At 38.9% G+C, this 27,554-nt stretch overlaps 1 protein-coding gene across 1 annotated transcript in view; it reads right to left on the bottom strand.

Moving 5' to 3' along the window:
• LOC150004748 (cadherin-related family member 3-like) overlaps positions 1–27,554 on the bottom strand; it is a 126,035-nt gene that overhangs the window by 39,290 nt on the left and 59,191 nt on the right. The window contains exons 10-11 of the mRNA XM_090284924.1: positions 19,094–19,196; positions 1,486–1,584 (exon numbers count right to left, since the gene is read on the bottom strand). Coding sequence (XP_090141050.1) covers positions 1,486–1,584; positions 19,094–19,196 — 202 coding nt within the window. The remainder of the gene's footprint in view (positions 1–1,485; positions 1,585–19,093; positions 19,197–27,554) is intronic.

The raw sequence follows: 27,554 nt of genomic DNA, 5'->3' as shown, positions 1-27,554 counted from the left end.
CAAAAAACTAAAACCCAAAACTACATTTTTTTTTTTTTACTTTATAGTCTCTCCTCAGAACAACTCTCTAATTAATGTAGTTGTCTACCAAGGAAATAAGATGGTTTGAAGTAGTGGGTTCTACCTGGTGATGTTCTGGCAAATGATTAACAACCAACTCACTGGGGAAAAAAAAGAATATATGTGCATATAAATATATGTCCACATAAACATACAAGCTTATTATAAATTTTACTAATATAAGAAATATATAACATTAAATTTACAAATAATAATAAAGTACACAATATTCTTTTTGTGAATTTTCATATAGACAACCAATTCTCACAGAATGCTTTGATTTTTGCCTAACTCCCTTATTCGTATGCATAGTATGATTGCAATTAACAAGTGATAATTCCAACATTAATGTTAATTAATGCTTTCCTTACGTTAAAGAATAAGGTGAAAGTGAGATAATGTCAGACTTCACTAGTTTATCAATCATGCAAATAACTTCTTTGTTGAATTGGATAATAGTTTTTGATTTCTAGAAGAATATTTCCTCAATTTTTGTAATAATAATAAAAAATAATAAATCAATCCCTTGTATGAAGTATTTGCCTTTTTCCATGGTGTAAAAACTCCTACAATTACCAATTTTTAGCTATCAACATAATAATACTAAGTTGGGAAGAGTACAGTAACAAACTATTATATATACAGAATTTCACCATGCAGATCAAATAAATGTAAATAACCTCAAGGGTATAGATAATAGTGAAATGTAGAAACATAATTAAGAAGTGCTGAGTTTTCTGAGTATTTACTGATTTTGTTTTAAAAATAATTTATTAACTAAGTTTACATAATTTCATTTTTAGAGATAGTAATAATCAGGTTATAAAATTCCTAAAAATTTAGTAATTGGCTCCTGTGAGCAGGTATAGTTTGACTTCAGCACACAACTTGAAGTATTCAAGCTAAGCATGGGGGACCAGAGGTGCTGAGGAAGGGATATTTTCCTCCCTTGGATGACAAAAGATACAGGCATCATCTTTGCTGTCCCTTCAAACCTAATTATGCTAGTAAGTATATCCTAATTCATTTCTAACTCATGGCTCAGAAAGGATCCCGACCAAGATTTTTACTCTGGACCTGAAATCTGACCTCAGATGTTCCCAGGATATAAACTGCATGGACCATGGCCACATTGTCCCTTCCATCTTTACATTGGACCTAATTCATAGGTAAGAGAGAAGAGAATGGAATAAAATTATTATCATGTCTATTTGTCCATTACAAAAATCTGAAAAATGACACCAAATTGCAAGGGAGCTTTGGGTGTAACTGAGGTCATGGCCAATGACAGATTTTCTGAAGGTCTAGAGCCCTATAAAACTCCCTCACCTGCTTGTGTTTTGTTCTCTTTCCATTGGTCACTCATTTGAGATTTGGTAGAAGTTTGCTTGTGCTTGAGCACCATGGAAGTAGGGGATCTCTTACCTCCTGATGTTTCCGGAACAGAGAATGAATAGTGTGCAGCTTTAAACACAGGGCTGAAATCATTGGCCGGAGCAATCTGTACAATGATCGTCACAGTTACTGTAAAATTAACAGTGAATAAATACTTCGTTGTACTGGTGGTTTTAGTCTACAGAAAAGCTAAATGTGCCCCCAGGAAGAGGCTTGCTGGAGGATTTTGAAACCACAATGGGATTCTCTTTGGTCCCAAATAATCTTTGTTCTGTGACTGCATTCTCAAAGAACACAAATGAATTCTAGCCACAGCAATTAATCAAAAATATAGGTCTGCATCCTATATTTTATTTTCTACAATAGTGATATATCTGTGTGTATATCATATGTAGCACATATAAATGTATAGCTGTATATTTTACAAAAGAGAGTTTTTTGTGTTTTTTATGAGTACAATCCCTTCCGTTAGAGAGTTTCCTAGGGTATTACTCTCAACCCAGCATATTACATTCTACATTTTATTTTTATCCTAAAAGGTGAAATAGAAAGAAACTCAGAAAATGTATGTTCAAGGATTGGCTTTGACATAAGCTCTATGGCCTTTAACTAGCTTAACTTCTCAGAGGCCCAGTTACTTCATCAATAAAAAAGGAGTAACATCAATTTCAACCTCCCACTTTCACAGTGTGTATGTGAAAACAAAAGAGATTATGCCCAGAAAGGTTTTCTTACATTATGAAAAGTTAAGTAAAAAGTAGTCATATATTTGACTCATTTCAGCCAGATGCTTGTGTACAGTGTGTCATAGAAAAGGAATAATATTTCAGCCCAAAAGGCTCAAACTAGTGTATCATAACTTTATCAAAAATATGGAGTTTGATTATTAAACATAAAAGCAAGCAAATTGCAAAGAAGAAACTTTGTAATAAAAATAAAATAATAATTTACTATGCAAGTTATTAGTAGTAGTTTTTGTCCCCATTTTAAAGATGAGGAAACTGATATTTTCAGATTCAAGTTTTGCTGGGTCACACAACTAGTAAGTTGTGAAGTGGATATGGAACGTAACTGTGTCTGCCAACGCTTCCCAAAATATCTCCTATGAAATGCTTAATATGTCAAATGCAAAATGTTTAGCTAAGCCAAGATAAAAAGGTCTTTTTCTTGCAAGACTTCAAAGGGTTTCTTTTTTTTACATTTATTTTTATTGTTTCTCTATTACAGTTGTCCCATTTTCCCCCATTGCTCCCCCCACCACAAAGCTCACCCCTTCTCCCACAGTCATTCCCCACCCCATTGTCCATGTCCATTGGTTATTTATACTAGTTCCCTTACTAAACTCTTGCCCTACTTAATCCCCTTCTCTCCCCCTCCCCTCCTACCGGATAACTGTTACTCTGTTCCTTGTTCAATTTTATTCATTTGTTTGTGTTGTTCATTAATCTCATGTATCAGGTGATAACATATGGTATTTTTCTTTCATTGCCTGGCTTACGTCGCCAAGCATAATTGTCTCTAGTTCCATCCATGTTGTCGCAAATGGCAGGAGTTCATTCTTTCTGCTGCATAGTATTCCATTATGTAAATGTACCACAGTTTTTTAATTCACTAATCTACAGATGGGCATTTAGGCAGTTTCCAGACTTGGCTATTGTAAACAGCACAGCTATGAACATAGGGGTGCATAAGTTCTTTAGAATTGGGGTTTCGGGATTCTTTGGGTGTAATCCTAGTAGTAGAATTGCTGGTTCAAAACACAGTACCATTTTTAGTTTTTGAGAAAATTCCAAACTGTTTTGGAACAACAGTGGCTGCATCAGTCTGCCTTCCTACCAACACTGTACTAAGGTTCCCATTTCTCTACATCCTCACCAGCACTTGTTTGTTGATTTGTTGATAGCCATTCTGACTGGTGTGAAGTGGTATCTCATTGTGGTTTTTACTTGCATCTCTCTAATGGCTAGTGATGTTGAGCATTCTTTCATATGCCTACGGACTCTTTGTATATCCTCCTTGGAAAAGTGTTTATTCAGGTCCTTTGCCCATTTTATAATGGCTGTCTGTCTTGGTGTTGAAATCTGTAAGTTCTTTATATGTTTTGGAGATCAATTCCTTGTCTGAGGTGTCATTGGCAAATATGTTTTCCTATATGGTTAGTTCCCTTTTCATCTTGCTGATGTTTTCTTTTGCTGAGTAGAAACTCTTTAGTTTGATGTAGTCCCATTTGTTTATTCTCTCCTTTAACTCCCTTGCCTTAGGAGATATAACAGTGAAAATGTTGCTACGCGGGATATCTGAAATTTTCCTGCCTATGTTTTCCTCTAGGACTTTTATGGTGTCATGGTTTACATTTAAGGCTTTGATCCATCTTGAGATTATTCTGGTGTATGGTGTAAATTGGTTGTCTAGTTGCATTTTTTTTGTATGTCCCTGTCCACTTCTTCCAGCACCATTTGTTGAAGAGGCTCTTCTCACTCCATTTTATGTCCCTTCCCCCATTTTCAAATATTAGTTAACCATATAGACTTGGGTTTATTTCTGGGCTCTCTATTCTGTTCCATTGATCTATATGTCTGTTCTTATGACAGTACCAGACTGTTTTGATTACAGTGGCTTAGTAGTATAGTTTGGTGTCAAGTATTGTGATTCCTCCTGCTGTGTTCTTCTGCCTCAAGATTGCGGTGGCTATTCGAGGTCTCTTTCAGTTCCATATCAATGTTTGAAGTATTTGTTCTAGGTCTGTGAAATAAGTTACTGGTATTTTAATAGGGATTGCATTGAATCTGTAAAGTGCTTTGGGTAGTATGGATATTTTAATGATGTTGATTCTTCTCATCCATGAACATGGTATACGCTTCCAATTATTTGTATCTTCCTTAATTTCTTCAGTGTTATGTAGTTTTCTGAGTACAGGTCTTTTATCTCTTTGGTTGAGTTTATTCCTAGGTACTTTATTTTGTTGTTGATATAGTAAATGGGATTTTTTTCTAGTTTGTATCTCTGATATTTTGTTGTTGGTGTACATAAATGCCTTCAGTTTCTGAATATTGACTTTGTACCCTGCTATTTTTCCAAATTCACTTATTAGGTCGAGGAGTTTTTTGTGGAGTCTATAGGGTTTCTGTATACAATCTCATGTCATCTGCAAATGACAGTTTTAATTCCTCTTTTCCAATTTGGATGCCTTTTGATTCTCTTTCTTGTCCGATTGCTGTGGCTAGAACTTCCAAGTCTATGTTGAATAGGAGTGGAGATAGTGGACATCCTTGTCTTGTTCCTGATCTCAGGGGGAATGCTTTCAGTTTTTGTTCAGTGAGTATGAAGTTGGCTTCAGGTTTCTCATATATGGCCTTTATTCTGTTGAGGTAGGTTCCCTCTATTCCCATTTTGCTGAGTGTTTTCATCATAAATGGGTGTCTTACTTTGTCAAAGGCTATTTCAGCCTCTATGAATATGATCATGTGATTTATGTCTTTCATTCTGTTTAGGTGGTGTATTACGTTTATTGATTTGCGAATATTAAACCATCCTTGCATCCCTGGGATGAATCCCCCTCGATCGTGGTATATGAACAACTTTTTAATGTGTTGATGGATCCTGTTTGCCAATATTTTGTTGAGGATTTTAGTATCTATGTTCATCAGCGATAATGACCTGTAGTTTTCTTTCCTTGTTGGGTCTTGACCTGGTTTTGAATTTAGGGTAATACTGGCTTCATAGAAATAATTTGGGAGCTTTCCCTCTTCCTGGATTTTTTGGAATAGTTTGAGGAGGGTAGGAGTTAGTTCTTCCCTGAATGTTTTGTAAAATTCTCCTGTGAAGCCATCTAGTCCAGGGCTTTTGTGTGCCAGGAGTTTTTTGATTACTGCTTCAATTTCACTAGTTGTTATCAGCCTGTTCAGGCTTTCTGCTTCTTCTTGATTCAGTTTTGGAAGATTATAAGTTTCAGAAATTTGTCCTTTTCATCTAGCTTGTCAAGTGTCTTGCCATACAGTTGTTTGTAGTAGTTTCTTACATTTTTTTGTATTTCTGTGATATTGGTTGTGATTTCTCCCTTTCATTTCTTATTTGGTTTATTTGGGCCCTCTCTCTTTCTTTCTTGATGAGCCTGGTTAAAGGCTCGTCAATTTTGTTTTTCTCTTCATAGAACCAGCTCTTACTTTTGTTGATCTTTTGAATTGTTTGTTTAGTCTCTATGCGATTTAATTCTGCTCTGATCTTGATGATTTCCTTCCTTCTACATGCTTTAGGCTTTGTTTGTTGTTGTTCTAGTTCTTGTAGCTGTAGGGTTAGATATTTTTATTTGAGATTCTTCTATACTTTCAGGTATACCTGTATTGCTGTGAACTTTCCTCTCAGGACTGCTTTTGCTGTGTCCCATAGGTTGTGGGCTGTTGTGTGCTCATTATCATTAGTTTCAAGAAACTTCTTGATTTCTTCCTTGTTGTCATTGTTAACCCATTCATTATTTAATATCATGTTATTAATTCTCCATGAGTTTGAATGTCTTTGAGTTTTTCCTTGAGGTTGATTTATAGTTTCAAGGTACTGTGATCTGAGAAGATGTTTGATATAATTTTAATTTTCTTGAATTTATTGATGCTTGTTTTGTGTCCTACCATGTGGTCTATCTTTGAAAATGTCCCATATGCATTTGAAAAGAATGTATATTTTGCTTCTTTGGGGTAAAAAGTTCTATATATATCAACTAAGTCCATTTGATTTACAGTGTTATTCAATGCATCAATAACCTTGGTGTTTCTTTGCTTTGAAGATTTTGTCCATTGTTGACAATGGGTGTTAAAGTCCTCTACTATGAGTGTGTTGCTGTTGATATTCTTCTTGTAGTCTTCCAAGATTTTCCTTATATATTTGGGTGCTCCTATGTTGGTTGCATATATGTTTCCCAGAGTTATATCTTGTTGTTGGCTTTTCCCCTTAAGTATTATGAAATGTCCTTTTTTTCTCTTTTTATGGCCTTTGCTGTGAAATCTGTTTTGTCTGATATAAGTATTCCTACCCCAGCTTTTTTTTCATGTCTATTGCCTTGGAATACTTTTTTCTATTCCTTCACTTTCAGTCTGTGCAAATCTTTTTTTTTTTTTTTGAGGTGTGTCTCTTGTAAACAGCATATATGTGTGTCATGTTTTCACATCCATCCCACTACCCTATGTCTTTTGATTGGATAATTTAATACATTTACATTTAAGGTTATTATTAACAGGTACTTATTCATTTCCCTTTGTACCTGTGTTCCTCTCCTTCTCTCTTTTTCTTCTTTTCTTAAAGCACTCCCTTTAGCATCTTTTGCAACACTGGTTTGGTGGAGATGTATTCTTTTAGTCTTCCTTTGTGTGAGAAACTCCTTATTTCACCTTCCATTTTGAAAGAGAGCCTTGCTGGGTAGGGTAATCTTGGTTTTAGGCCTTTGTTTTCATTGCTTGAAATATTTTTTGCCACTCCCTTCTGCCTGGTAGTGTTTCTGTTGAGAGATGAGTTGATAGTCTTATCAGAGCTCACTTGTATGTTATTTGCTGTTTTTCTCTTGCTGCCTTTAGGATTCTCTTTGTCTTTGGATGTTGCCATTTTAATTATGTGCCATGAAGTGGGCCTCCTTGGGTTCATCTTCATTGGGACCCTCTATGCTTCCTGGCCTTGCATGACTTTTTCTTTCATCAAGTTAGGAAAATTTTCTGTCACTCTTTTTTCAATCAGGTTTTCTAATCCATGCTCCTCTTCTTCACCTTCTTGTATCCTTATGATATGGATATTGTTTCATTTCATGTTGTCCTGCAGTTCTCTTAAACCCTCTTAATTTTTTTTCAATCATTTTTCATTTTGTTGTATTGTCTTGGAATTTTTTTCTATGATGTCTTCTACCTCACTGATCCAATCTTATGCTTTGTTCAGGCTGCTCTTGATTGCTTCTACTGTGTTCTTCATTTCAGAAATTGTATTCTTCATTTCTTCCTGGTTCTTATAGATAGTTTCTATCTCCTTATTTTCTTGGTGTAGTTCTCAGTAAATTCATTGTAGCTTCCCTAGAGTTCTTTGTAGTTCCCCTGGAGTTCATTATAGTTTTCTCTGAGTTTGTCAAGTTCATTGAGCTTCCTTTTAACCATTCTTTTGAATTCTGTGTTTGATAGTTTGCTTACCTCTGTTTCATCTAGCACTCTTTCTGGGGTTCCTCTTTTCTTTTCATTGGGAGGTTGTTTTTGTGTCTCCCCATGTTGGATGTCTCTTCTTGTTTGTTTTTGTTTCTTATATTTGCCTGCTTTGATTTCCTCCTTTCGTGGTATGAGATTCTGTATAGCAGAACTGGGGGATTCAGTAGTGCTGTCTCTTTGATCTCCTTAACTTGATGCTATTAGGATGTCCTTTATACCATCTGTTTAAGCTGTCTGGTTGTATTTTGTTACTCTTGGTGGAAACTTTCCTCTGGCTAGATGATTGAGAGTCACTCTGCCCACCATGTCTTGAGGTCTTTTGTGGAGATGCTGTTAAAACATAAACACACAACCCAGGCAAGAAACCCATACCTCAAAAATATTCCCCACCTACAATCACACTATCAGCAGCAAATGAGTCAGTATTCATATAAAGAGGTTAAGACTATTATACTATAGGAAAAACAGATGAATTGGCTAACTGAAAGAAAGATGATTTTTGAGGGGGAAGATGATAGAATAATAATAGTAGCAAGTAGGGTCAAGGCCATGTGAGACAGTAATATTACATTGTATGTTGAAAAAGGGAGGGAAGAATGCAGAATGAAGTGAGAAAGTGGAAGTGTATAGTATCAGGTTTATATAGCAGTTATATGTTATATATTTAGTGCGAGAGGGAGGATAAACAAAACAAACAGAAAAATTAAAAAAGAAGAATAAGAGGGAGAGAAGGTAGGAAACAGATTAAAGAAAGAGCTTTTCCCCAGTACAACCTTTGGGCACTGTCTTCTTTTTTCTGGATCTGCCCCTGCTCAAAATTCCATGGGTTTCAAATCTTTTTCTGGCTGGCTGGCTGTGAGGAGATCTAGCTGGTTTCTGAGGCTGCTGTTCTCTCACTCATGGGCCTGTTGCAGTTCTCTGCCGTGAGCTACACTGAATTGGGTCCCCCCCCCACTTGTCCTGCGACACCATCCAGCACTCCTCAGGCTTGTATAGCAACGCTCCTCTGTTGCCTAGCCAGTGAGCATGCCCATAGTCCCTGCGCAGCTTCGGGTCTTGTCTCCATTCCTCCTCCAAAAAAGTCTCTATGTTGCCTTCATGCTGCAGCACTGGCCTGTGTCCCTGCCTGACAGAGCCTTGGTGCATGCGTGCATGCACAGAGTTGCCTGCCTGGGGTCCCTACTGAGTCTGGGGCTCTGCCACAGCTTTCCCATATGGGCTCTCTCCATGGCTCAGTTCTGCATTTTTTGTTTGGTGGAGCCTTGGTGTATGCACATATGTGGGCGCAGTGTTGCTTTCCTGGGGTCGCCACCAAGTCTGGGGTTTTGCCACAGCTTTCCCACATGTGCCCCTCTCTGTGGCTCAGTTCTGTGTTTTTGTTTGGTGGAGCTTAATGCGAATGCCACCAGGCACAGGGTTGCCAGCCCAGGGCGTCCCCATCAAGACTCAGTTCACAGTTTATCACAGTTTGGTCTGTTCTATGTCTTTCCATGCCTCCAGATGTTTCAACCAAACCTTCTCGTTGACTCCCTCTGGGACTTAGCTGGTCAGGATGCCTATGGCAGGGGTAAGTTTCCAAGCAGATCCGGGTTAATGAGCTGGTCAGCAGCTGCCCCTTTAGTGTGGTGCAGCAGAGTCTTTGGGCTGGGAAGCCACATAACTCTGCTTGGAGAGTGCGGGCTGAGCTTTCTGCCCCCTTTCATGCTGCTCCCACACTCCCGACCCTGTTCACTCTATCCAAAATCTGCACTCATTCACTCCTCTCTGTGTTTGTACTCCAAGTCCTTCTGAGATGGGAGCAAGCAAACAACACTGCTACCTACTCTGCTGCCATCTTTTTCCTAGGGTTTCTGATATATCATTCTGTATTTTGAATATCCCAATTATGCATTCTTCTCTAAAGTTATTTGACCATGAAATTTTTCTTTAGTGGATTATCTTATAGAAATCATGTTCTGGAGAACAACTGTATATTATGTCTCCTGAAAATCTTTGTCAAATGTGTCAAACAAGAATTTTTAATCTGGGATCTATAGAATTTTCACTTTAGAAAATTTGTGGCATTTTTTGTATTCTGGTATATATTATTATGTGTATTTTTTAGGAAAAAGGTCTAGAATTTTCATCAGCATCTCAAATGTATCCATGACCATCAAGACAGATTAGGAAGCACTGTTCAGTGGAGACAGGTGACTTCTGTGAAAGCCTCTGTTACCTTCAATAAATCCCATTCAAGTGATTTTTCCAGCTTTGTTATACCGTGATTTTTTTACTGCATTCATAAAGACTCAAAATTGTACTAACTGCCTGGCCTATAAAATTTTACTGAACCTTATTTGGAGTGTTAAAAACTCCTTTCACGAGCAGTTGTGAATATTTTGGTGTGTGAGGACCAGAGAGGATGTGGACTTACTACTATAAGCTTTTCTCTCTCTCTGTATTGGAGAAAGGCTCAAATCTGGTAAGAGGAACAGATTCTTTATTTGATTATTTAGGCCAACAGGATGAGTAGCTGCAAGAAAAAGCATTCTTACTAAAAGATCAATCAGATTCTGTAATAGGCTTTTGCATGAAACAATAAAACTCCACCAGTGGGGAGCAGGGAAAACACAACAGAAACACTTCTGCTCATACTGGCATGCTTGTGATGATGTCTCTCTGTCCCCTACACATCACTTCTCAACATAGTTTGGTCAGTTAAGTCTACAAATCACATTTGTAAACTTAGCCCCGTTAAAACTCTTATATCTGTTAGTCAAGAGGGATATAAAAAACTTAAAATCTTTTGCTTAAAGTTCAGCATTAAGTTCCCTTTGGTTACAAATGTGTAGACACATACCATCATTCTGCCTTCCTATGTCCATAACAAAGTACTTGCCCACTGCCTCCAGATGCAACCTCAGAATCCTTCTCAACTCAATGATCCAGGCAGACACTACCAACAGATCCGAGTTAGTACAAGAGATAAAACCCAAGCACCACTCTTATTCTAGGCTCTCCCTTACCAAGCCTTGATATTTTACTGCTAAGCCTATGTTCACAACCCAAAAACACACATCTTCTTGAATGTCTTTGATGCCAACACCTACTAGATCAATTACCATACATTCCAGATACAATAGGTACCTAGCATTAATAATAGTTGTATCCAGAAATTTCTGTGAATCCCTATTTTCACAAATTTACTCTTTTATTTAAGTATAATTTATTGATTATGCTGTTACAATTGTCCCAATTTCTTTTCCCTTTGCTCCCCTCTGCCCAGTACCCTTTTTCCTTCCAGTAATCCCACCCCCATAGCTCATGTCCATGGATCATGCATATAAGTTCTTTGGTTTCACTCTTTCCTATATTATTCTTAACTTCTCCCTGTCTATTCTGTATCAATCAATTATGCTTCTTAACTCCTGCACCATTTCCCCATTTCTCACCTTTCCTCTCCCAGTTGATAACCCTCCAAATAATACCCATAGTTATGATTCTGTTTCTATTCTGGTTTGCTTAGTTGGGTTTTGTTTTTATTTTTTAGATTCAGTCGTTGATGGTTGTGAGTTTGTTGTCATTTTAATGTTCATAGTTTTTATCTTCTTTTTCTTATATAGTTCCCTTTAACATTTCATATAATAATGGCTTGCTGAAGATGAAGTCCTTTAGCTTTACCTTGTCTGGGAAGCACTTTATCTGCTCTTCCATTCTAAATGATAGCTCTGCTGGATAGAGTAATCTTGGTTGTAGGTCCTTGCTTTTCATCACATTGAATACTTCTTGCCAATACTTCTTGCCAATCCCTTCTTGCCTGCAAAGATTCTTTTGAGAAATCAACTAATAGTCTTATAGGCACCCTTTGTAGGTAACTCTCTGCTTTTCTCTTGCTGCTTTTAAGATTCTCTCTTTATCTTGAACCTTTGGCATTTTAATTGTGATGTGTCTTGGTGTGGTCCTCTTTGGGTCTAGCTTGCTTGGGACTCTCTGTGCTTCCTGGACTTGTATGTCTATTTCCTTCACCAAATTAAGAAACTTTTCCTTCAGTATTTTTTCACATAAGATTTTTTTGCCTCTTTTTTTTGTATGTTTTATTGATTATGCTGTTACTGTAGTCCCAATTTATTTTCCCTTTGCTCCCCTCCACACAGCAACTCCCCTCCCTCCAGCAGTTCTCCCTCTCAGTCCATGTCCATGGGTCATATGCATAATCTCTTCTCTACATCCCCCTGTCCATTCTGCACCTTCCTACTATGCTTCTTAATTCCTGCACCATTTCCCTCCCACTCCCCCTCCCTCTTTCAGCTGGCCTCCCCCTACATGCTCCTCATACCTATGATTCTGTTTCCACTCTAGTTGTCAGCTTATTTTGCTTTTGTGTCCATTCCCTAGCTTCTGTTTTTGATAGTTGCTATATTGTTTTCATTTTAATGTTCATAGTTTTGATCTTCTTTTTCCTAAATTTTACAAGTCCCTTTGACATTTCTTATAATAATGGCTTGGTGATGACAAACTTCTTCAGCTTTACCTTGTCTGGGAAGTACATTCTCTGCCTTTCCATTCTGAATGATAGCTTTGCTGAACAGAGTTATCTTGTCTGTAGGTCCTTGCTTTTCATCACTTTGAATATTTCCTGCAACTCCCTTCTTGCCTGCAAAGTTTCTTTTGAGAAGTCAGCTGACAGTCTTATAGGTACCCCTTTGTAGGTCATTTTCCTCTCCTATCTTGAGGCTTTTAAGATTCCTGAAAGGTAGGAGAGGCAGAGCTGGCATGGAGAGAAAGAGGAGCAGAGCAGTGGCTGCAGGGGCAGTGCTTGACAGGCAGCAGCAACTGGCGGGCGCCACTAGCTCTACCTGGGGTGAAAAATAGTCATACAATTTAAACCTGAGAAGCAATCCCAGCCCCAAACAAGACCAAATAGCTGTGGTTCCAATGCTGGGGAAAATAGAACCACATTGCTTCTGACTGTGAAAGCAAGTGGGGGCTGGGGCAGAGGAAGAAGCTACTAGTCTTGAAAAGGAGGCAGCTTGCTTAGTACGGTAAGGGGGAGAAGTGCCTGGAAGAGCAGCAGCAACTGGCACTTTTCCCTCTCAGACCCCTCCCGGATATACAGCGCCAAAATAAGGTGAAATGGTTGCCAGCACTAATGAATACCCAAGTCCCTTTTCCCTATAATGTAAGAGGTGTGGCAGCCCCACCCAAATCACAGAGGCAAACACAGAAAGCTGTCATGATGAGGAGACAGAAAATTATGGTCCAGAATGGGGGGCAGATCAAGGTCCCAGTGACACAACTAAGCAATGAGCAGATAGCACACCTAATGGATGAGGAGATAGCGAGCTTAACAGATGCACACTTTAAGGCATTGGTGATAAAGATGATCACAGACTTGACAGCAAAAATTAAACAGGATGGGGAAAGAATGAAGGCTATCCTGGATGAAATGAAGGGAAATCCATATGAAACAAGTGGTGAAGAAAAGGAAACCAGGGTTCAAATCAACAAATTGGAACGTAAAAAAGAAATAAACAGTAACCAGTACAGAAGGAGGAAACACAAATTTTTTAAAATGAGGAGAGGTTTAGAAACCCCTGGGACAGCTATAAACATGCCAACATCTGAATCATAGGGTTGCCATAAGGTGAATAAGAAGAGCAAGAAATTAAAAAATTATGTGAAAAAATAATTAAGGAAACCTTCCCTAATTTGGGGAAGGAAGTGGACATATGGGTCCAGGAAGTAGAGTCCCAAACAAACTAGACCCAGGGAGGACCACACTAATACACCATAATCAAAATGCCAAAAGTTAAGGATAAAGAGAGAATCACATAAGTTTTCGATTTCTTGCACTTACTCTTCTCCTGGCACTTGTATAATGTTTGCACGTTTAAAGTTGTCCCAGAGATTCCTAAGCTTCTCTTCATTTTTTTCAATTCTTGTTTCCTCATTCTGTACTGGTTGACTTTTTTTGTTTTGTTTTGTTTTTTCTTTCTTTCTTATGTTCCAAATCATCAATTTGAATCCTGGTTTTTTTCCCTTCACCATTGGTTTTGTAAGGACTTTTCTTCCTTTCATTTAGCATAGCCTTCACTTCTTCCTTTCTGCATTTGCCATACTCAAGCACATCAAGTCTGTGAGCATCTTTATCACCAGTGTTTTGAACTCTGCATCTGTTAAGGTAGGCTATCTCCTCATCTGTTACGTTGGCTATCTCTTCATTGCTTAGTTCTCCCACTGAAACCTTGATAGGTTCCCTCTATGGGGCCATACTTCTCTGTCTCCTCATCTTGACAGGCTCCTGTGTTTGTCTGCCTCTGTATTTTAGATAGAGCTGTTGTACCTGTTATGTTGTAAGGGGCAGAGTCTTAGGTACTTGTCAGCACAGGGTGACCTGTTTCACCACATTGTGACACTGTATGTGGGGGAAGGTTCTGAGAGAGTACAATGGCACTTGCTCAGCAGTCGCCCCTTTTCCAGGCACTTCTCCCACTTTCCATGTGGGACTTGCACCCCTCTAGCTGTTTCCTTGGCCATCATTACCAGAGTGGGTGGGTCTACAGACATTCTAGGGCTGTGGGGGCCCTCTAAAGGAGTGGACTCTGCTGAGAGACCAGCAGTTTCTTCCTCCACCCCAACCTCCACTTGTTTTCACAGTCAGAAGCAATGGGGCTTTATTATCCCTGGTGCTGAAACTGTAGGCTGCATGGTTGTGCTTTGAGGGCTCCTCAGGTGTTCCTCCCTACTTTATAAAATGTGTGACTGCACTTTCCACTGGCTTGCTGCTGTCACCCCTTCTGCCACCACCACACTGCTTCCTCTCTGCCTTGGCTCCACTGCTCTTACCTGTCTGGATGAATATTTCTTCTTTATATTTTTGTTTGTTGGGCTTCCATGCAGCTCAGTTTTTTGGAACTTCTGGTTGTCTCTAGTTTTGAGATAGTTGTATTCCTTCTTAGTTGAGGAGGAAGATGCAGTGTGTCTATCTATGCCTCCATCATAGCCAGAACTCCAAATTTACTTTTAAGGTTTGGTAATGTGTAGTTACTTGGGGCAGTAAACATGAGTTCTCATTTGTACAAGAAGAGAGAAGGAGGTGTCAAGTGGCTGACTAAGCTTACTCACTAGCTAAGCACTCTGCTTTGGGTACAATGCACACAATTATATCTGTGCATTAGGGTGTTTAACAATTAGCAAAAATAGGACTGTTAAACCCATACATTAAAAGACTGTGACTGTGCCATCTGAGAGTATTTAATCTCAGTTCATCAAAGGCCAATTCTAGCTAGCATAGCCTAACCCAAAATGGTACAATAATTATGAGAAGACCAAATAGCAGAGGGGATGCCCATTTTTTGCTTTTTTATAGAAGTAGTGAGCTGTGGAACTTGGCGAGTGTGCTGTGATTTTCTTTAATAATAGCTCTACCTATATCTTGTAAAGTGACTCAAAAAAAAAAAAAAGCATCCAATTACCTGTGTTTTATACTACACGTCACTCATTATCTGGATCCTTTTTATTAATTGTTTATTTTAATTTATTGTTTTTCTCTTATAGTTGTCCCATTTTTCCCCCCATTACTCCCCTCCCCACCCTTCCCACCTATTCCCCACACTCAATCCTCACCCCATTCCATGTCCATAGGTCATTTATACTAGTTCCTTAACTAGCCCCTTTCTGTTTGTTCCTCTCTTCCTCCCTTCTCCCTCCCCCACTGGTCACTGTCAGTGTTCTCCTTGTTTACATGTCTCTGCTTCTATTTTATTCATTTGTTGTGTTGTTCATTAGTTTCCTGTATTAGGTGACATCATATGATATTTGTCTTTCAGTGCCTGGCTTATTTCTCTAAGTATAGTACTCTCAAGTTCCAACCATGTTGTTGCAAATGGCAGCGTTTGCTTCTTTCTTTCTGTTGCATAGTATTCCATTGTGTAAATGTACCACAGTTTTTTAACCCACTCATCTACAAATGGGCACTTAGGTTGTTCCCAGCACTTGGCTATTGTAAGTAGTGCTGCTATGAACATAGGGGTGCATAGGTTTTTTTGAACTGTTTTTTCAGGGATCTTCGGGTATAATCTTAGCAATAGAATTGCTAGAGTCCCCTGGCTGGTTTGGCTCAGTGGATTGAGCGTCGGCCTGCGAGCTAAGTGTCGCTGGTTCGATCTTCCAGTCAGGGCACATCAGAGAAGGAAAACTCTGACTCCAAAAAACCTCCGCTGCCTTGCGGCATACCTCTTCAGGGGAAAGGCTAAGGGAGTAAACCCCGACAGAAAATCCGGAGCCGGAGTCCCTAAGGCGGTTTGACGTTGTAGTCAACACCGACAACTCCTGCGGCGCACCTGAAGCCAAGCTGTATTGACTCCGTGTTTCCCTTGGACCCTTCAGCTGCGAAGAGAGGGGGGGTCTGCTGCATGGGCAACAGCAGACCCTCCATATCACCCTGCCCAGGCTCTGTAGCTTCAGCTTCACTGGAGAGGACACTCCAGCGTCATCACAAGATGTTGATTCAACACGGGAGGAGACAGATACCGTGTCACTCCCGAGTTGGACTGCACAGCCATTCTCGGTGGTGCAGATAGACTCTTAAGAAGCTACACCATCGTCTCTCGAGACGGACGGCTGCCGACGACGAGAATTGCTAGATCAAAAGACAGTTCTATTTTTAGTTTTTTGAGGAAATTCCATACTGTTTTCCATAGTGGCTGCACCAGTCTGCATTCCCACCAACAGTGCATTAGGGTTCCCTTTTTTCCACATCCTTGCCAGCACTTATTTGCTGATGATGGCCATTCTGACTGGTGGGAAGTGGTATCTCATTGTGGTTTTAATTTGCATCTCTCTGATGGTTAGTGATATTGAGCATTCTTTCATGTGCCTATTGACACTCTCTATGTCCTCCTTGGAGAAGTGTCTCTTCAGGTCCTTTGTCCACTTTTTTAATTGGATTTTCTGTCTTCTCGGTGTTGAGTTGTACAAATTTTTTATATATTTTGGAGATCATATTCTTGCCGGAGGTATCACTGGCAAATGTTTTCCCATACAGTTGGTTCCCTTTTCATCTTGCTGATGTTTTCTTTTGCTGATCAGGAACTCTTTAGTTTGATGTAGTCCCATTTGTTTATTCTTTCCTTTATTTCCTTTGCTATAGGAGATATATCAGTGAAAATATTGTTATGTGGGATATCTGAGATTTTCCTGCCCACGTTTTCCTCTAGGGCTTTTATGGTGTCATGGTTTACATTTATGTCTTTTATACCTCTTGAGTTTATTCTCATGTATGATTTAAGTTGGTGCGCTAGTTTCATTTTTTTGTTTGTTTTTTATGTCCCTGTCCAGTTCTCTCAGCACCATTTGTTGAAGAAGCTATTTTCACTCCATTTTATGTTCCTTCCCCCTTTGTCAAATATTAGTTGTTCGTATAAATCTGGGTTTATTTCTGAGCTTTCTATTCTATTACATTGATCTATATGTCTGTTCTTATGCCAGTACCAGATTGTTTTGATTATAGTAGCCTTGTAGTATAGTTTGATATCAGGTATTGTGATTTCTCCTACTGTGTCCTTCTTCAAGATCGCTGCTGCTATTCAGGGTCTTTTTAGGTTCCATACAAATTTTTGAAGTATTTCTTCTAGGTTTGTGAAATATGTCATTGGTGTTTTAATAGGGATTGCATTGAATCTTTAAATTGCTTTGAGTAGTATGGACATTTTAATGATATTGATCTCTTCCCATTCATGAACATGGTATATGCTTCCATTTATTTGTATCTTGCTTAATTTTTTTCTTCAGTGTTCTGTAGTTTTCCAAGTATAGGTCTTTTACCTCTTTGGTTAAGTTAATTCCAAAGTACTTTATTTTTGTTGTTGCTATAGTAAATGGGATAATTTTTTTTTTTTTACTTCCTAGCTCTGATATTACCATTGGTGTACAGAAATGCCTTCAATTTCTGAATACTGACTTTGTACCCTGTTATTTTGGCAAATTCACTTCTTATGTCGAGTGGTTTTTAATGGAGTCTGTAGGGTTTCTATGTACACTATCATTTCATCTGAAATAATGACAGTTTTAATTCCTCTTTTCCAATTTGAATGCCTCTTATTTCTTTTTTTGTCTGATTGCTGTGGTTAGAACTTCCAACACTATGTTGAATAGGAGTGAAGAGAGTGGACATCCTTGTCTTTTTCCTGATCTCAGGGGAAATGCTTTCAGTTTTTATCCATTGAGTATGATGTTGGCTTCAGGTTTCTCATATATGGCCTTTATTATGTTGAGGTATGCTCTCTCTATTTCCACTTTGCTGAATGTCTTCTTCATAAATGGGTGTTGTACTTATCAAAATTTTTTTCAGCATCTATGGATATGATCAGGGGAAATGCTTTCATTTTTTATCCATTGAGTATGATGTTGGCTTCAGGTTTCTCATATATGGCCTTTATTATGTTGAGGTATGCTCTCTCTATTTCCATTTTGCTGAATGTCTTCTTCATAAATGGGTGTTGTACTTATCAAAATTTTTTTCAGCATCTATGGATATGATCATTTGATTTTTGTCTTTCATTGTATATATGTGCTGTATTACATTTATTGATTTGTGAATGTTATACTATCTTTGCATCCCTGGGATAAATCCCACTGATTGTGGTGTATGATCTTTTTAATGTATTGCTGGATCCAGTTTGCAAATATTTGGTTGAGGATTTTAGTATCTATGTTCATCAGCGATATTAGCCTATAGTTTTATTTCTTTGTTGTTTCTTGACCTAGTTTTGGAGTCAGGTTAATACTGGCCTCATAGAAAGCAAATAAAAGATGTTTGACATTACTAATCATTATGGACTGAATATATGTGTCTCTCCAAAGTTCATATGTTGAAACCTATGTCCACAATGCAATGGCATTTGGAAGTCAGGCCTTTCTGATGTAATTAGGTTGTAAGAGTGGAATCCTCATAAATGGGAATAGAGCCCTTATTAAAGAGAACCCAGAGGGCTCCCCCATGCCTTCTGCTATGTGAAGCTACAGTGAGAAGACAGATACCTATGACCTAGGAAGTGGATTTCATCAGACACCAGATCTGCTAGCTCTTCTCCATCTCCATACTCTCAGAAATACATTTCTATTGTTCATAAGCCACTCCAGAGTATTTTGTTAGAGTAGCCTAAATAAACTAAGGCACTAGACATAAAGATATTTAAGTGTCAAGCATAATGGTTGGGCTCTACACATCCCTGGCCACTTCTAGTACCAAAAATCTCAGGCAGAGCTGTTTTTAATGAACCGTATTGCTGAAGGTGATGTTAGCAGGTGAAAGAGACTCCTCAGATCTAACAATAATTTCCAATGTAAGTCTATTTAATTCTCTCTTTCCTTCTTTGCCTAATTTAGGAAAACCATCCCAGAAATAATGAATATTTACATTTTAAAACCTAAAGTGAAGACTCTAAAGTGCCTTACTTGATGTTCCCTGAAAAGTTTATCAGGCTTACCTGTATGGGAAGGATGTAGGTCATCAAATACTGAAATTGTCATTTCATAGATATGTCCAGCTGCAATCATTTCTGGGTTTTCATAATCCATTTCTTTGACAACCTTTTAGAACAAAATTATTTCAGGAGAAGGGCCTAATTTTTTTAATGTACATGTTTTAAATAATAATTCTGGAAAAGGCAAAAGTATGGCCATTTTAACTCAATAAAAATGACATGAGAATAAGACTGATCAAAGTGTGTGACACACAGAAGAAAGCACTTTGGTGGAACAAAGGTACTCCTATGATCTCCTTCCAGAGCACCTATTTTTAGACAAAGTATCGTGGCATTATAGAAAAAAAGCATGGGTCACATCTTGCCTTCAATACATGCTCATTGTGTGACCTCAAGCAAAATATTTAAAAAGATAAAATATTTTAAAAGTACTTTGTAATTAATAAGGCACTATAGTAAATGTACATTATTCCTATCATGACCAGTTACTCAATATTTTTAAAATATCTATTGAGTACTAAATAATTTCCAGGTATAGTCAGAGGCATTGGTGATATAACAATAAACAATATGACCCCTGAGCAAAGACTTGAAGACAACTCTAATATAGTAGCATTGGCACAAAGCTCAGTTGAAATGGGTCAGTATAACACCAGGTATCCAGGCATTTGGTAAAAATAACATTTTTAAAAAATTAGTATCTGATTCATTCATTCATTCATTGACTCAAGTATATTGAGTACCCTCTATGCACCTAGCACTATAGAAGGTGTTGCTACACAAAAATCGACCACTCAGAAAAAGACCAACAATTAAATAGGCAGTTATAACAAAATCTAATGTGTTTGACAAGGAAAGTAGAACTTATAATGTGAGTTCATATCCAGGAAAACTAAGCAAGTTATGGTAATAAAAGGAAGCTTATAGAAATAAGTAACATTTAATACCTAAAAGATTATTATGAAAATATAGAAATTAATTAGAGGTAGGTGATGGGTGGAAGGAATTATTCAAAAATATAGAAAGCACATGTGAGGACCCAAGTGTTAGTTGGCATCATGTTTACAATACTTCCGTTTTTATCCAAACTCCATTTTTTTTAAAAATGACAGTTTAGCCTTGCATTTCAAAATGAACATCAACCCAGAAAACCTCTTTGCTCTGTGACTAAGCTTCTAAAATTCACAACATATGGAAATACTCAGCTTGTATCTCTTGGAGTTAGTCAAGAAAATTTAGGATTAGGACCAAAGCAGAAGAGGTCATTAATGGCTTTCTTGTCCATATCTTCTGGCTAAAGGGAGTGCTTAGTTATGTTTGAGTTAAGGAGCAATCATGCCAGCCTAACAAGGACTGGCATTTTGAAATAAAGACCTGTGAAAAGTAAGAGAAGAAAGGATTTCTTCCAAGGCATAATCTCATCATAAGAAGTGGGAAAAAGCTTACTTTGTCCACCTTTTACATATGGAAAGTTTCCAGAGGGTAAAAAAAGAAGCTGAACTACTACTGCTGATGCCAAGAGGACGTCATTAAAGCACACAGAGTCACACGTATTTTTGAGGAAATCAGCATGCAACTTTTAGCTCTGATTTAGTTCACTGACTAACTAGAATATAAGTTATTTTTGCTAATTACAAAAAGGAGAGGAAAAAAAGATGGCAGCAGAATAGGAAGATATATTGTGCACCTCTTCCTAGAACCAAATTGGAAATAAAACTAAAGAGAGGACTCGACACCTGAAATAAATCAAAGACTACCCCAAAAAGAGGCGTTTAACTAAGGACAAGGAAAAATAAAGAAAAACCACAACCATTAGGAAGGGTAAGGTTATTAATGGGACTGGCCATTTCGCAGGAACAGTGGGCTAAGGCAGTGGCACAGCTGTGGGAAGCCCTTGAAAGGAGAGAAGTGGGGAGTGCAAACCAGGCTCCCAAATACAGAGCACTAGTGCCAAAATCAGCAGACCATGCAGCACCCAGTGGTAAAAGGCTGCAGGATTTGTCTCTGCTGGGGAGAGACAAAATCTGCAGAAGACAAAAGCTCTATTCTTTTTCCTTTCTTAATTCTTAAAGGGGCCAAAGCACAGATCTTGTGCTTGCAACCACTCACCTTGAGCCTCAGCAAAGGGAAGGCAGCATGGACTGTCATCTCAGGAGTAAAGTCTAGTGTGGGATGCACTGGAGAGCGACGTGGGGAAGCAGCTGTGGGGCTTTTGGTGCAGGGATATACCTGGATTCCACAGTTGCAGTCTTGCTTGAGAAGAGCAAGCCCCTCCCAAGGGTGAAGCAATTACCATATCCTGCAGGATATCACTCACCCCACCCACTCTCTACAATCCTGCTCCCTCCACCGTGCATCTTTTTTTTCACCTTTATGTGGTTCGGGTTTTTTTGGTTTTTTGTTTGTTTGTTTGTATTGTCTTATGTGGGTTTTTTTCTTTTATTCTTTCTTTTCTCCCATCCTGCATCTTAACCCATGCTGAGGAGACAGCAGCAGACTCAAAAGGTGTGAGAAACTGCCTGTTGGGCACAGCCATACCATATACTCTCCCAAGAAACAGAATGGCATGTCCCCTTCATGAGAGAGCCATAGAAACACACTCCTTGTTTCTGGCAGAACCAAAACTCAGGACTCTGGAGGTCCCATCCAAGAGCCTACTAGGGGTCCCACCCTGCTCAATACAGGAAAATAATCCCAATTAGACTCACCAGTAGCTCAGGAGTGGGAGAACACACCAATCATCTTTCCATAAGTGTGAAAGTTACCTGCCATGGGAGATCCAGAACTCCCATTCCCCCAATCCAACCAGAAATCCTCTCAGAAACAGTTGAATCTACAACTAGTTTAAAGATGACATCAGGCCAGCAGGAGGAGGCAGACAGAGGTAGATCTTGGAATGACTTGGACATTTGCTGACACAACCCTGGACCTAGTGCTGTTAAAACCCAGCTGTGCAGAGAAGCTTGGCTCAACCTGGGCACAGCAAAGCCCAAAGGAATCAGCTACAAACGGTAGATCACTGGAAGCTCTGAACAGGCTGCTGAGGTCTGGATGTGGACAACACCCACCTGAAACTGTGTACACCAGCCTCAGACTACAGGAGAGCTGTAGTCACAAGGAGGACCCAGCATATGAGCACTGAACTCTGCTGAGATGAATTCCACTTTGTTCTTTTTAATTATTTTAATTATTTTTTCTTTGTCATAGCCTTTTTCATTAGTTTTTTTTCCTGTTTTTCTTTGTCTTCTCTTTTTTTGCTCTATTTTTTCTGTCATAGCTCTTATTTTATTCTTACCATTGATTACCCCCTTGTTCCCTTCTTCTTTCCTTTTCTTATTTTTGTTATTCTTAATCTTTCTTTGTCCTTTTTTTCCTTTTTCAATTCATTATTTGAATTAGTTCTTCCCCCTTTTCTCCTCCCATAATCACTTTTCTTGTCTTTGGTCTTCTCTTATTCTTTTTCTTTTATTTCTCCCATTCCCCAATATTCCATTTTCTTTCCACTTTTTCTATTCTCTGACCTTTTGTCCTTGAAGTTGCTGTTGTGGTTGGGGGCATTGTTTGTATTGGTTTTGTTTCTTTGTGTTGTTTTGCATTGTTCTGCCAGAGCCTGTACAATAGCATACAAGACATGAAGGGTTTAGCTTCTCAGTCAGCAGAGTGTAGACCTCACAAATGAACAAGTCAACAAAAACCAGGACCCAAAAACAATAGGAGAGCCCACATATCCCAACAGAGAACATTTCCAGAGCATCCAGATCAGGACATCAAGGAGTCTGCACCACTAGGGCCCACAGAACTCCTACTACATAAGTCTACCCCACAAGACAGGGAGTCAAAGCAGATTTATCTAAAACATAGAAACAGACAAAAACGGACAACTAAAATGGGGAGACAAAAAACAAACCCCAATCAAAAGAAAAGGAGGAATCCTCAGAAAAAAGAGCTAAATGTAACTGATGCAAGCAAACAATCACACATTGAATTCAAAGTAATGGTTATAAAGATGCTCAAAGAACTCAGTGAGAACTACAAGGAACTTAGTGAAAACTACATTAGCATGAAAAAGGGCATAGAAATGGCTGTCAGCTGATTTCTCAACAGAAACGATATAAGCTAGAAAAAATTGGCATGAAATATTCCAAGTAATGAAAGCAAGGAACTGCAACCAAGACTACTTTATCCAGCAGGGCTCTCATTTCAAATGGAAGGTGAAATAAAGACATTCCCACATCAAAAGATATAAAAATGAAGGAGTACATTTCCACAGAATCAGTATTGCAAAACATGGGAAATGGGTTGTTTTAAGAAGGAGAAGAAATAGAGAGAGAGGGACATAAATACAAAGGAAAAAATGGCAATGAATAAATACTCATCAATATTAACCTTAAAAGTAAATGGACTAAATGCTCCAATCAAAAAACATAGGGTAACCCTGGCTGGTGTGGCTCAGTGGATTGAGCACTGGCCTGTGAACTGAAGCGTTGCCAGTTCAATTCCTAGTCAGGGCACAGTTTCTATGACCTTAGGACTAGGACTTTGTCATGGCCTCATCAGACCCCTAGTGGCTGGGAGAATAACTCAAAATGCACAGGAGTTTGTGTTTTCCTTGTCTCATCATCATTCCAGACACAGGACACACAAACCAATTGTCTAGTTCCTGGTCCACCCAAGCTCTCCCTTTCCCATTCATCTTTTACACGGCCATTTGAAAACTTGTACATTGTTAATCTAGGCATTTTTTTTTTTTTTGGTTTTTTTTTTTTCTGAATACAAGGTCTCACTATTTCCACAACTTTGGTGCCACCAATATAATGATGGCACTTGCTGCCTTGTATTGAGCCCTACTATATTCCAATTTTATGCTGTGCTTTCAACATCCACTATATATACTATTAAAAGCAATTTATGCCCTAGCTGGAGTGGCTCAGTGGATTGAGCACCAGCTTGCAAACCAAAGGGTTATTGTCTTGATTCCCAGTCAGGGCACATGCTTGGGTTGCAGGCCAAGTCTCCAGTTGGGGGCATGTGAGAGACAGCCACACACTGATGTTTCTCTCCTTCTCTTTCTCCCTTCCTTCTTCTCTCTCTAAAAATAAATAACTAAAATCTAAAAAAAAAAAAAAACACATAGGGTAGCTGAATTGATAAGAAAGCATGACCCCAATATATACTGTCTACATGAGACCAACATCAGAACAAAAGATTTACACCAGCTGAAAGGGAAGGGATGGAAAAAATATTTATGGAAATGGAGAAAAAAATAGCTGGGTAGCAAAGGATCAAGACAGTCGAGGAGTAGGTGGAATCTACACTACTTCCTCTAAAGACCAATCTGGAATTACAACTAAATTCTAGAGAAATCATCCTGAATAACCATTGAACTCTAGCTGGAGAGAAGCCTTATAATCAAGGACAGGCAGAAGAAAATACTTTACCACAAAAGACTGGTAGGGAGTGTGGAGGCAGCACCAGAGGGCTGTCTGCGTTCCCATGAGTGGCAGCTGCAGTTCTGGGGGGATATTTCAGCAGCTGGGGAGTTCCCCCTGAGAAGTGTGCGATCTAAACCCCAAGCTGGGCTCCACAACCTATAGCACCAAGCCAGAAGGGAACACAGATAACATCCAGCTGTAAAAAGCAGCAGGGTTTCCGTCTGCCAGGGAGAGATGACTGGAGACTCAGAGAGCCCCTTAAAAGGCCAAGACAAAAAATTTCATTTGCAGTCACTTACACTGGGCCCCAAAAGAGTATGGGCAGAGTAGACTAGGGATGCATGAGGAGAGTCTGGGGCTGCTGGCTTGGGGAGAGAACTGAAGGAACAGCTGCCAGGATCCCAGTGCTGTGTCATTCCCCATGCTTCTGAGGCCATCTTTCTCAGAAAGAGCACTCCCCTCCAAATGACTTCGGCTGACCCTCCCCATGGTCTGGTGATGGTAATAGCCAGCATTTGGTACACAGCCTGGCTCTTTCTACACACAAACAAGGACATCAGAAAAAGCCACATGCTGTGGATAACTAATAGCTCCAAATGGTTTAACAGGGCCAGTCACAAGCAGCATTTGACAAAGGCCAACACCAGGGTCTTGCAGGTCAAACTAATACATAGAAACAAATAAAAGAAGCAGCCAAAATGGAAAGACAAAGAAACATACCCAAAATGAAAGAACAAGAGAATTCTCCAGAAGAAGAGCTAGATAAAATGAAGGCAAGCAACTTATCAGATAAAGAGTTTAGATAATGATTATAAGGATACTCAACACTGTGAAAAAAGACATAGGAACAAATATAAAAGAAACTGTCAAAAATAAAGAATGTAATATCTGAAGTAAATTATACACTGGAAGAATAAACCAGAGGTTAGATGAACCAAAGGATTGAATCAGTGATTTGGAAGACAAGGTAGGAAAAAACACCCAGGCAGAGCAGCAAAAAGAAAAAAACTAATTTAAGATAAATGAGAAGAGTTTAAGAAACATTTTGGACAACATGAAGCATAACATCAACATTGTAGGAATAGCAGGAGGAGTGAGCAAGGGATCAAGAACCTATTTGAAGAAATAATGACCAAAAACTTTCCTAATCTGGTGAAGGAAAAAGACACATGTCCAGGAATGTCAGAGAGTCCCAAACAACTTGGACCCAAAGAGACCTACACCAAAACAACATCATAATTAAAATGGCAAATCTTAAAGACAAGGAGAGAATCCTAAAAATTGCAAGAGAAAAGGAGGTAGTTACATACAAGGGAGAACCATTTAGACTCTCATCTGATTTTTCAACAGAAATATTTCAGACCAGAAGGGAGTAGCATGAAATATTTTAGGTAATGAAAAGCAAGGACCTACAACCAAGGCTACTTTACCCAGCAACACTATTATTTAAAATTGAAGGAGAAATAAGGAGCTTCCCAGACAAGGAAAAGCTAAAGGGGTTTGTTAACACCAAACCAGTATGTCAAGAAATGTTTTGGGCTTGCTTTAAAAAGAAGAAGAAAAAGAGAAAGAAAAAAAGTAAAAAACAGAGGACTATAGTCTAACAATAAACTGGCACTAAATATGTATCTATCAATAATCACTTTAAATGCAAATAGCTTAAATGCTCCACCAAAAGAAATAGGATAGCTGAATGGATAAGAAAACAAGACCCATATATATGCTACTTCTAAGAGACCCATCTCATATCAAAAGATATACACAGGCTAAGAGTGAGGAATAGAAAAATATACTTCACAAAAACAGAAGGGAAAAAATGCTAGGGTAGCAGTGCTGATATCTGACAAAATAGACTTTAAAACAAAGGCTTTAGTAAGAAGGACACTACATAATGATAAAGGTACAATCCACAGTCAGAGCACATCAGAGAAGGAAAACTCTGACTCCAAAAAACCTCCGCTGCCTTGCGGCATACCTCTTCAGGGGAAAGGCTAAGGGAGTAAACCCCGACAGAAAATCCGGAGCCGGAGTCCCTAAGGCGGTTTGACGTTGTAGTCAACACCGACAACTCCTGCGGCGCACCTGAAGCCAAGCTGTATTGACTCCGTGTTTCCCTTGGACCCTTCAGCTGCGAAGAGAGGGGGGGTCTGCTGCATGGGCAACAGCAGACCCTCCATATCACCCTGCCCAGGCTCTGTAACTTCAGCTTCACTGGAGAGGACACTCCAGCGTCATCACAAGATGTCGATTCAACACGGGAGGAGACAGATACCGTGTCACTCCCGAGTTGGACTGCACAGCCATTCTCGGCGGTGCAGATAGACTCTTAAGAAGCTACACCATCGTCTCTTGAGACGGACGGCTGCCGATATGATACGATACGATACGATACGATACAATCCAAAAAGAGTATATAACCCCAGTAAACATTTATGCACCCAACATAGGAGCACTTAAATATGTGAAGCAAATCTTGATAGACATAAAGGGAGAGACTGACATAAATACAGTCATAGTTGGGGATTTTAACACCCCATTGATTTTAATGAATAGATCTTCCAGACATAAAATTAACAAGGGGACAACAATCTTAAATGACACACTAGCTCTAATGGATTTAATTGATATCTTTAGAGCATTTCCAACCCCAAACAGGAGAATATACATACTTTTCAAGGGTATATGGCATTTTCTCTGACCACAGTGCTATGAAACTAGAAATCAGTCACAAGAGGAACAATGAAAAATACAGAGACTTGGGAACTAAATAGCATGTTATTAAACAATAAATGGGTCAACACTGAAATCAAGGAAGAAATCAAAAGATACCTTGAAACAAATGAAAATGAGGAGACAACAATCCAAAATGTGGGCAAGGGGGAAAGCAATTCTAAGAGGGAAATTCATAGAATTACAGGCTTATTTCAAAAACAATAAAAAGCTCAAATAAAAAATCTAACTTAACCTTGAAGGAACTTGAAAAAGAACAACAAAGCCCAAAGTGAGCAGAATTAAATGAAAGAGAGTCTTAA

The sequence above is a fragment of the Furipterus horrens genome, unplaced genomic scaffold, assembly GCF_987537825.1.
Source record: "Furipterus horrens unplaced genomic scaffold, mFurHor1.1.pri manual_scaffold_7, whole genome shotgun sequence".
Classification (NCBI taxonomy): domain Eukaryota; kingdom Metazoa; phylum Chordata; class Mammalia; order Chiroptera; family Furipteridae; genus Furipterus; species Furipterus horrens.
This window is presented reverse-complemented; position numbering and strand designations above follow the sequence as displayed.